Source organism: Carlito syrichta, unplaced genomic scaffold, assembly GCF_000164805.1.
Source record: "Carlito syrichta isolate Samal-C Ts95f unplaced genomic scaffold, Tarsius_syrichta-2.0.1 Scaffold305657, whole genome shotgun sequence".
Classification (NCBI taxonomy): domain Eukaryota; kingdom Metazoa; phylum Chordata; class Mammalia; order Primates; family Tarsiidae; genus Carlito; species Carlito syrichta.
Window position 1 is genome coordinate 284,103 of NW_007249753.1, and position 11,857 is coordinate 295,959.

The 11,857-nt window shown below is 41.6% G+C and overlaps 1 protein-coding gene across 1 annotated transcript in view; it reads right to left on the reverse strand.

Moving 5' to 3' along the window:
- The window catches only part of TREM1 (triggering receptor expressed on myeloid cells 1), a 9,829-nt gene extending 7,859 nt beyond the window's left edge, over window positions 1-1,970 (reverse strand). The window contains exon 1 of the mRNA XM_008062127.1: window positions 1,922-1,970. Within this exon, the coding sequence (XP_008060318.1) occupies window positions 1,922-1,970 (49 nt within the window). The remainder of the gene's footprint in view (window positions 1-1,921) is intronic.
- Window positions 1,971-11,857: the final 9,887 nt, after the last annotated feature.

Genomic DNA, 11,857 nt, shown 5'->3' on the forward strand with positions numbered 1-11,857 from the left:
AGACTCCAACTCAAAATAAAAGGGGGGGCTGGGTGAAGTGGCTCATGCCTGTAATCCTAGTACTTTGGGAGGCAGAGGTGTGAGGATTGCCTGAACCCAGGAGTTCGAGAGCAGCCTGGACAACTTGGCAAGACCTCATCTCTACCATAAATTTAAAAATTAGGTGTGGTGGTGCACCACCACACCTGTAGTTCCAGCTACTTGGAGGGCTGAGGCAAAAGGATCACCTGAGCCCACCAGGTTGAGGCTACAGTGACCGTGAGCATGCCACTGCACTCCAGTCTGGGTGACAGAGTAAGACTCTGACTAAAAAAAAAAAAAAATTATAATAATAATAAAAACAAATACTGTTGGGTATTTTGTGCTAAGCGTTTTAAAAGACTGTCTTATTTATTCTTTATAATTTAAAAGGTTGACACCCTTATTCTTCCGATTTTGTAGATAAGGAAACTAAGGCATAGGAAAGTTACATGATTTGCCCAAGATCTCACAGCAGGTAAGTGGTAGAGCCAGAATTCAAAACAAAAACATCTGATTCTATCTAAACCTCTGAGTTACACTGGCCAACACAGCTGTCCAATAGGGATTAAAGGGGTCCTAGCCCAAGCATGAATAGGCGGCTAGCTGGAAGAAGCTCTTAGGTGAACCCCTAACCCAGCCCCACAGGGCACAATGAAATATATACCACTCGCACAAGTATACAAGCCTCAACCACTGTCATCCCCTAGTCCTCCTTCAGAAAAACATGAATAAAACACAAGGGAATGTACTGGCTAAGGAAACCTAACTCCCACCTGCCTGCCCACATAGATGATCCCCAAGGAGACCCAAAGTAGATTCTGCAAGGCAATTGTCCTTAGGCTTTGATCCACAGGACCTTGCTCAAAGCAGTGGGGCCCAGGGGAACACCTCTTCTCGACCTTTCATCTCCTCCCAAGGGATCCCTTACTTTTAACTCATGTTGACATTTTCCCTCTCTTATTCCTAAGGCTTGAGAGGAGTGACTAGACCCTCCATGCTTCCATCTCGAGTGCACATCTGGGTCGTGTGGAATATGAGAGGACAGACGTAAGGGCCAGGACTCTGCAGAGCCTGAGTCACAGTGCCCTCAACCCAGCATATGGCAGAGAGTTGGGGTGACAGCCTCCTCCAAAGAAAAAGTGGGCACCAGCCTCTTCTGGTCACGTCTGTGAACACAGCAGTAGCATATTTACTGTCTCATAGTATGCCTTAGGAAATTTTTTTGGTTTCTGTGGGCTTGTTTGTTTTGAGACAGGGTCTCACTCTGTGGCCCAGGCTGGAGTGCAGTGGTACAATCATAGCTCACTGCAGCCTTGACCTTCTAGACTCAAGCAAGCCTCTCACCTCAGTCTCACAAGTAGCTGGGTCATTTTTAATTTTTCTTTCTGTTTTTTTTTTTTAAGAGATGGAGTCTTGCTATGTTGCCCAGGCTGGTCTCAAACTCCTGAGCTCAAGCAATCCTCTGTTGTGAGCCTCCCAAAGTACTAGGATTGTAGGCATGAGCCACCAAACTTTGTTAAATAAAAAATGTCTTTTACCAGACTGTCAACATCTAAAGCATCTTCATGGAAAATAAGAAAAAAAAAATCAACATCAAATACAATTATTTTAGATCATGCCACAGTTAGATTTACCCTATCATTATTCCCATGCAGGACTTTGCATACCTGACAACCTCAAAAGGCACAGACATTTCACGTTCCTAATTTTCCTTGAACATTTCTGTACCCCCACCCTGTACGTTCTCCTGGTTCTGCTAAGTTTGGGTAGAGCAACCGGGTCTGACGTAACTACCAGCTGGCTCTATCTTGGATGGCCACGTGATCTGGAACTTCAAAGAAGGGCTTCCTGAGGTCCTGGACCAGAAGCCTCACCTGCTCACACCTCTTCCTTGCCTTACCTGAGACAAAGAGCATCCACAGCAGCCCCCAGAGTCCGGCCTTCCTCATCCTTCCTGCGTGCCAACTCCAACTGCTGCTATGGGCTCCGGGAACAGCTACAAGGCACCACACTGACGTAAGCTCCGGAAGGTTGCACAACAGGATGTGAGGCCATTCCTGGGAGGTGCGAGTCTAGTGGTTTTTTCCATTAAGGGGTGCTCTCCCCTTTCCTCTTCTCTGGGGATAAGGACAGTTATCTTTTCAACTTCACAAGATCGTAATGAGAAAAACACTTCAGTGTAAATAAAAGCATTCCTGAGGCCCTTCTTCGATCCCATCCTGTTGGGTGTGGTGAAGAGAGTCAGGCCCACAGAGGGACAGGTTGAGATAACCATGTCTCACTTTCAGGGGTTTTGTGAGGATGTGTTGTTTCTACATCCTGTTCTGCTCATCCCCGCCCAGTCTCTCTTGGCTTTTGCCGACTTGGGACACAACTCTTCTTCATCACCAGCACAGCCACACCCCGCGCTTGCCCTCAAGATCGCTGCAGACATGACCTGGGAGCTCACGGAGCAGGGAGTGACCCCAGAAAGAACTTGAGAGGACAATGCCACCATTAAACAAGAAGAGACTTAGATTTTAAAAAGGAAACATAGTTAGAGGTAGTGAAGAAACAAGAAAAAAAATCCAGCAGCTCCCATTAGAAGCAATAAAAGGCAGACATGACAGTAAAGTTCAAATCAATAGTGGAGAGGATTCACTCGAGACACAGACTCAAATGTGAAAGGAATTTTGAAAAGCCAAGACACCTACGGGAGGACAAATCACAGAAATCCAATCTACGAATAAGAGATGTTCTTAAAGTACAAAATGGAGCAGTGAATCATAAAGATTTAGAAGGATATTTTAGAAAACATTTTCCACATCTGAGAAGAAATCTAAAATTGGAGGTTGAGAGAGTTCAACATAGGCAAGAAAAACATGAAATAAGACCAAGATTAGGAAGTTTCTAAGTGAAATTTTTAAAATTTAAATAGATTCCTGCTGCTAAACAAACAGGGAGAAAAATGACTTGTTTCTTTCAAAGGAATTGAATTAAGCAGGACTCTTCTCTGAGTAACTGATGCCAAGAGAGAGGGAGATGAAGTGTAATAAACATTATGACCCTGAAATTTTTCACCCAAACTGACTGCTGTCCAAGCATGACTGTAACTTAAAAAGCTGCTATCATGTCCACAAATTCAAACAGAAAACAGCAACCAAAAAAAGCTTTCAAGGGTAATTTTAACTTTTTAAATTGAAACTGCTCAATGTAGCAATGTATAAAATATAGAAAATAAAGAAATTTAGATCAAGTTGTCACACCCTACAGAGATCCTGTGTAGTTAAAATTTTACTGAAGATTCTTCTATTCTTTGTTTTATAAATAAGTCAGAAAACAGGCTTCAGACGTGCTTGGACTGAAACCCTCTGGCCCTGACTTTTGTTGTACCCGTATGGTCCATAAAGTAGGAAAGTAGACAGAGACGTTTTGGAATTTTCTGACTTAAAGAGGAGCCTGCATCATTTCTGTAGTGATGAGTCAGATTAATACAGTTCATGTAAGTGAACAAATCCCTTTTCTTACAATAAAATTAAGATTCCATGCTTAAATAATGGCTATTTCACACCCTTTCTACATTTTTGTGTCTTTATATACTTTGTGTTGAGGATTAAGTTCCTGGAAGATTAAGAGGGATCTTTGAATTATAGAATTCAAGAGGGATTTCTAATTAGACTTGAATATCACTGGAAACTGATTACTTCTTCACACCATCCTAACTAGAGACAGCACCTGCATTTAAATTAGAATGGGCTGGGCATGGTGGCTCACACCTGTAATCCCAGCACTTTGGGAGGCTGAGGCAGGAGGGTTGCTTGAGGCCAGGACTTTGAGGCTGCAGTAAGCTGTGATCTTGCCACTGCACTCCAGTCTGGGAAATCTGTCTCAAAATAATAATAATAATAATAATAATAATAATAATAATAATACATTAGAATGAAGTCTTTCTTCACTTGTCTGATTGATTTGTGTACTTGAGGTCAATAGAATGTAACTAAAAGAGAAAACATGTGATTCATAACAATCACCAATTTCTGTAGTATAAATGCCCTCACCATAGTTGGTTTCAAGCTAACAACATGGTGTCACTGAATGTGGAGCTGGAAAGAGATGCTCGCATTCAGTTTTTGTGAGCCAGGGCAAGTTGGCTCCAGCATACCACTGCTTATAATAATTTTTAAACCTGTTTTGGTCTTATAAACTCTCCCTGACACCCATTTGTGTTAATTTTCAGTTCAAGAGAACGAATGCTCTATCAGCTGACAGTGTTTTCCTCGGTGGTTTTGCTACCAGTCCTTACTTCACAGCAGCATTTTGCTACAGCAGGATGGTGACATTGGCTCTACAAGTCCGAACTATGAGCTGAGGGGGATACAGTGAGCGGTGCGATCATGAGTCTTTCATTTAGTTTCAGCGGGTCCACAGTCGGTGGCTCAATGTGTGGTTTTCTGAACATGTTAATAAGTAGGAGTCTCCATTGAACAGACTCACTTTACACTCACTATTGATAGCAGCAGAAGTCTGGGTGATGTCATTGGAATATAATATAAACTGGGCTCGGTGGCTCAGCCTGTAATCCCGCACCTTTGGGAGGCTGAGGTGAGTGGATTGCCTGAGCCTGCGGGTTCGAGACCTGCCTGGGCAGCGAGACCTCATCTCTACAATAAATCCAAAAATCAGCCGGGCGTGGTAGCACATGCCTGTAATTCCGGCTACTTGGAAGGCTGAGGCGGAAGGATCGCCGGGGCCCAGCAGGTCGAGTCTGCGGTGTCCAGGAGCAACCACTGCACTCCAGTCTGGGCGACAGAGTGAGACTCCAGCTCAAATTAAAAAAAAAAAAAAAGGAATATAATATAAATTTACAAGTGGACTTTCAGAATTATTGGCTATTCACTGTGACACAACAGCAAATTGGTATCAAGGTTAATGGCAAGGACCAAACCAGACAGAACAAAACAATAACGTGTGCGATCTTCAAGTGCACTTTTTGTTGTATCCAATTCAACTTTACTGTCATTTTCATACGATATGTATGTTGATATGAAAACATGTGAATTAGATTTCCCTCTTTCATGAGCTTTGTTTTTGCTTGTTAAAAGTATTTTCTTAATTTTAAAACAACGCAGCACATATCGTCTTGCCATTCCATATTTTAATGACATTTTTATGGAACAACGGGTCACTTTAGGGCTGTTTGCAAGTATTCAGCCTCTTCTCATCACTGTCCTGTTTCCCTAGCTGCCCCTCACCCTTGGCAGTTCGGCACAGTCTTGTGATTTGCTTTAATGAATGGAGTATAAGCAGAAACACATCCCACCTAGAGGGAGGCTTTAAGGAACAAACAGCACAGGACACACCGTGTTTCCCTTTTCTCTAAAGTGGTCGTGGAAGCCCTATCAGCTGGGTCCCTCTGTGTCTTTGAGGAGCAGAGCCCACTTTGCATCAGAATTAAGGTATGAGTAAGAAGTACGTTTTTTGTGGGCCTGAGCCACTGAGGTGGGGTAGGGAGGAGAAGAGAAGCTTGTTCTTCAACCTAACCAATCTAGGTTGAAGAATAATCTAGTCCAGTCCAACGAGTGCAATGATTAAATGTTATTCAATCATTTGTTAAGATAATGCCCACAATAGATTTGTTTCCTTATTTTTCATTGTGGGTTTTAGGAAGTAGTGGGTTCTCTACTTTGGAAAGTACTCATACGTGTAGAATTCATGGGAATTGTGTGAGAACTAGGCATTTTTTTCATTCTTAGTGAAAATGTCTTGGCATTTATTTTGCATTGTATTTATCCCGAAAACTGTTCCTATCAGTATTATACCAATAAACTGAAAGGAAACATTTCTGTTCTAGCCTCAGGGAGAAATCAGGGAGGGTATCTAATAACTTTAGGGATAATTTCATATGATAAATGAAAGGGAAATATAGACAAGAACAAATTTTTGAAGTTGTATCTAAAATCCTTTTAGTTTTTAATTTCATTGGTCAAAACTACATATATGTGCATTATTTGTATATGTATATGTATGTATATATAAAATATATTAGATTTTTAACTTAGATCCAGTCCCCAATATAAACTAGTGTTATCTTCCTTGATCACAACTCATTTTAATGATCTCTAGTTTTTCAAAAATATTTAGATAGAAATACTTATTGTCTCAGTATTGTATTAGTCCAAAGTCCTTAAAGTTTATTAATAATCTCATAATTATGACTAGATTAATATTGATAATCAATTCAAGTATATTAATAATTATTATAGAAATATTATGCTTCTAAAACTTCACCAGGTCCAAGTAGAATGATTACATTAGGTCCACACAATTTTTAATTTTATAAGGATTATGAGAAGCAAATTATATGGCTACCAGTTATATATATAATGATAATTTTGATAATGGCAGATGTAAAATCACTTTTAAATTTTTTGGTGAAATAACTATATCATAAATCCTTAACCATCTAAGTTTTAGTGGGAAATGATGTCATTCATTCTACAATAACCACAGTATTATCAAAGAAAAGGAACACAAAGTTATTTATTTAAAAAGCTTAAAAAAATAGTTAAAATTTTTCAAACTCGTATTTTTTTGAAGGTCCTAAGTAAAACAAAGCAACAAAACCCTCAGGTCACAATCTTGTATAGAATTGTGTATCACCACCAGAGGGAGCAATTTCCCCAGTTTAATCTTTGAATAGGCTTCTATAACTTTGACCTAATTTAGGAGGAATTCTGAGGGGGTCGTAGTTTTTTAGACACCATATGCTCAGACCTTAATACTCAAAAATTTTATCCTAGAAATATCCTCCACAGAAAGTTATTTTAACTTTAAAGAATTATCTTTTTCTTCTTTTTTAAATAGTAGCCGAAGTTAGGCAGGAGCTCTTGTATGGAAACACAAGGTTGCCTTCCTTGCCTAACTGAATCTTGGCGGACATACAGCGTTTACTGTTAGGGAGGTCCCAGGTTTCTCTAGAAATGGGTATAGGACTGGTTCTGATTCAGTTAGGATTAGCTGGCTGTATGTAGCAGAAAGCTCTAGTAAAAGTGGCTTAAGCAGCATAGTGGTTTATGATCTCCCCCTTAAAGTTTCAGAGATAGGCCCTTCAGGGCTTGTATGACGACTTTTCACCATCAGGCTCCTTCTCTCAGTCCCACTACCATGGTTCAAAGCTTCCAAAATGACTGCTAAAGCTCCAGTCATCACATTTTCGTTCTAGGCAGCTAGAAAGTTTTTTCTTATACACTTTCTCAGCCTCATCAGGTCATCGCCTCCTCTCTGGCTCGATGCTTTTGTCCCATAGAGGATAAATGGACATTTCCCCACTCCCTTTCTCCAGGTCTTCACCACTAAGAGACTGTCTCTTCTGTTTCCCACTGTGCCATCAATCTTTCTCATGGGCACCTGGCGGAGGTTTCAAGGAAAGAGATGAAAAAGAGGGTGTGGTCACTCTTCTTATGTCTTGGGATCCCAGAAGGACTGTACTGTCATACCAGCCTGCACTTGACCTTTAACAATGAGTTAAAATCTTAATTGAGCTGTTCTAACCCACTTGTTTTGAATTGTACATCTCTTCCTCTCTCTCCTCGAGGAAGACTGCTTACGTCTCAACTCTCCTTGGAGTGGCCATGGATTTTAGGTGACTTGGTTGCCTTGCAATGACAGCTCTCTCCAGAATCAAGAAAAGTTAAGACTTTGAAGTTTACCTGTCTTGGTCTTCTTTTTCGAATGGGAGCCTCACCCGTTTGAGTTTTCCATACCCTAGGCATAAAGTGAACTTGAGCATCAATATGTGATGGTGTAATGGCTTAGAACTTTCCAGAACTTTGAAAAGTCATTGGGCCACAGAGTCAAGCAATATAAGCAAAAAGAAATTCTCATCTTGGCATATTGTAGACAAATTGCAGACTACAAGACAGAGAGGGAGCAGCTATCATTTATGAAGAATTCTTTTTCTAGTTAGGATCTCACTCTGTCACCCAGGCTGAAGTGCAGTGGCATGGTCACAGCTCACAGCAGCCGCAACCTCAGGCTCAGACTATCCTTATGCCTCAGGCTCCCGAGTAACTGGGACTACAGGCCTGTGCCTCAACACCCAGCTAAGTTTTTTTATTTTTTATAGAGACAAGGTCTCGCTATTGTTGCCCGGGCTGGTCTTGAACTACTGGGCTTAAGCAATCTGCCTACCTCAGCCTCCCAAAGTGCGGGATTACAGGTGTGAGCCACCAAATCTGGCCCATTTATGAAGAATTTTAAACAGCAGATTTCTTAATTGTGACAATGCAAGCCAGAAGGTGGTGAAATAATATGATCAAAATGCTTAGGAATAATAACTGTTAAACTAAAATTGTTTACCTGACAAAACTCCCAAGAGTGAGAGTTGTATTAATTGGGGTTACGTTAATATAAAAGAACAGAAAAAATCCAGTAACAGTGCTTGAGACAGCTTCAAGGTTTATTTTCATCTCAGGTAAAAATTCAGAGTGTGTTGTCTAGGGATGAATGGATTCTGTGCTCCATTAATTTCTTAGGGCCTCAGGTTTCCTCCAGCTCAAGCTATGGCTCTTATATTCATAATCCAAGGCAATATTTGCTATTTCAAAATGCCTTTTATTTTAAGAAAATGATGGTCATAAAGGAAATGAATTTTTTGGCAAAATAAAATGTTGGCCTTGTGTCAGCACATAACATGTCTTATGAAATATTGTTGGTCTAAGAAACCCACATATCTGGGAACCACGGCTCAAAGTCTGGAGAAATGATCTAGCCTTGAACTTACATCCCAGTGGTAGTAGGAATAGGACCAGGGCCCCTTTTCTCTCTTTCCTCTAGCCTATAGAGCACCTGAAAGTATAACAAAGCAGTTGTCTACTAGTCTTCCCAGACTTAGAGACATTGTTTTAACCATCGTCACTTCCATCCTTCCATAGCTTGCACAAAGAATTCCTCCCTACATGCTCCTAATTGTTCTCCATACTTCACAGGTGACCAAGCAAGTTATTTTCAGAAACTGTTTGACCGCAGGGGATCTCACTGCTCCCAGGACTGAGGGCCAACTGCCCGGGAATTCCCAGAGTACCCACCATTGAATCCATTCCAATACAAGGTTAGGAGTGCTCTTGACATTGTTGTGATTGACCTTCTCAGAGGGAAATCTCTGGACAATGGCCAGACATCCTGAGGACACAGGAGAGAGTGACCAGAGTGATCACTGAACCCAGGAAGACAGATTTCCTCTTATTGCCTTTGTTCCTGAACCCCTGGGCTGAAAGATGGAGACAGAGTCAGAGCAAGAAGGGGGAAGATCAGAAAATAAGAACAGAAGCAGAAGAAAAGTGCAAACTAAATAAATAGCTGCAAAAAAAACAAAAACAAAAAAGAAACGTGCAAGCTTGGTGGAAAGGGACTCAGGAGTTATTGAACTTTCAGTTTGTTCAGTTTTTTATTTGTTGTTGTTCCAATTCTTCATAAATATGCATATACCAGACTGGGACCTAGAAGTCATTTTTTTCTTTTTTTTTTTTTTTGAGTTGGAGTCTCGCTCTGTCATCCAGGCTGGAGTGCAGTGGCACACTCACGGCCACCACAGTATTGACCTGCTGGCAATCCTTCCACCTCAGCCTTCCAAGTAGTTGGAACTACAGGCACGCATTGCCACGTCCAGCTTATTTTTTTATTTATCGTAGAGACGAGGCCTCACCAAGTTGCCCAGGCTGGTCTCGAACCCCTGGGCTTAGGCAATCCTCTCTCTTCAGCCTCCTAAAATGCTGGGATTACAGGCTTGAGGCCCCGTGCCTGGCTCCTAGAAGTCTTATTATATTTTACATGCATTTTTCTTTAAACAAGTTACCACAACACTTCACTGCCTCTGAAATAAGTGTTTATCTCCTCAGCATGGTTTTCTTTCTGTGAACTGACCCATCCACCATCAACCTTATCACTTATTCTTTTCTAAGAACATAGCATGGAATCTGCCAAAGAATAAAAACTTGTGAAGATTTTGGAGAATGCTCTATCCATTCCAGCCTTGCAGCCTAAAGCATGCAAAGATCAGCCATACACATGTGTCCTGTTGTGTGATTCAACCCTACTTGCAGAAATGGAGATGGAAGAAAAGATGACATGGAAAAAGCAAAGGACATAGTGGTAATACGTGTTTCTGGAGAAAGCCAAGTGTGTGTGTGTGAGTGAGTGAGTGTGTGTGTGTGTGTGTGTGTGTGTGTGTGTGTGTGTATGTGTGTATGTGAATATGCATATGTGCGTAGCTCATAGAAATGTGAGAGCACGCATGATGAATATGTATGTGTGAACGTATACGTCTATTTCTTTTTTTTAGTTAGAGTCTCACTCCGTCACCCAGGCTCGAATGCAGTGGCATGCTCACGACCACCACAGCCGCAACCTATTGGGCCAGGTGATCCTTTTGCCTCAGCCTTCCAAGTAGCTGGAACTATAGGCACATGCTACCTCACCAGACTAATCTTTTATTTATTGCAGAGATGAGGGCTTGCCAAGTTGCCCAGGCTGGTCTCGAACATGTGGGCTCAGGCAATCCACTCGCCTCAGCCTCCCAAAGTGCTGGGATTATAGGCTGAGCCACGGAACCAGGCCTGTTTGTCTATTCTTACTCTCAATGCCCCAAGCATAACATTGGCTAAAGTCAACAATGAGAGTATTGAGTTTGCAGGGCTTCTCTGTAAAACAGAGGAAACAAAAACATTCTAAATGAGAGAGAGATGTGTGGAGTTCTTGACAACATGCTGGTGGTCTTGGGGCAGGGTAGTAATCTCCAGGGCTCTTGACGATGCACAAGGAAAGCTAATAGCAGAACTGTCAGTGGTCTCCAAGAGCCTGCAAGCAGGCTTTCTGATGGGCCATGCTCTCTGGTGCCTGGGAAGATCAACCCCTGAGAAGGTCACAGGCATCCTCTGGGGACACAACCTCTGCCTTGGTGAGTATCCCACAAGGTCAGGCCAGCCTCACAGGATGGAATGTGAGCTCCCCAAGCCACCTCCCAAGATTCTTGTGCTTTCCTTTTCCCAAATACCTACAGTCCCAAGGAAAGGCAGCAGACCTCAGTATGCTGGCCCTGGAGTCACATAGCTTCTGGTGGGATCTGCCCAAGGAAAGAAAGCAGTTTAACTAGTTAACCCCTCTATTCCTTTTGGGATCAATTGTTCTATTGAGAAATGTTTCAGGGAAACATATTTATCAAATGGGATGGTTTCATGCAGAATACAATGGGAGGAGCTCTTCTAAAGATTTTTTTTAAACCCTTGGGTACCTGTTTCTGTTGGGTATAACTTTAAGTAATTCACAAATAAGTTGTGTTCCATTCGTTTTACTTATTTTTCTACTTATACTATTTATCTGTGTTTTGGTATATCATAGGCAAATTATCAAACTTAGCTCTTGTGAGTATTATAGGCTTTTTTTCTGAATTAAAAAATTATTTTCTTGCCTAGGAAAGTGTTGGGAGCCGGCCACGGAGGCCCACTGAGCGTTAGGGATCAGGGAGGGCCGTGGACCTCGAGACCGCTAGGACGTGTTCGGGAGCCGTAGACCCCATTTTCCTCCCCCTTTTGCCATGCAGTACAAATAACCTAAAGGAACTCTGCTGGCCTAAGCTGAAGACTCTGTGACTGTGACAGGCATGGCTCACTCTAGAAACCCATTGTTCCTGTTTCCCATAAACTGCGGTTTCGGCTTAGGTATTAGATATAATTCAAACTCAGGTCACATTTGGGAGCCTTTTATACGATACAAGCTTCTTTATAAGATTTAAAAGAATATTTGTAGAATTAGTATATACTTATGGAGAGCTGTTTTCAGCTTTTCAATGATATAGATGATT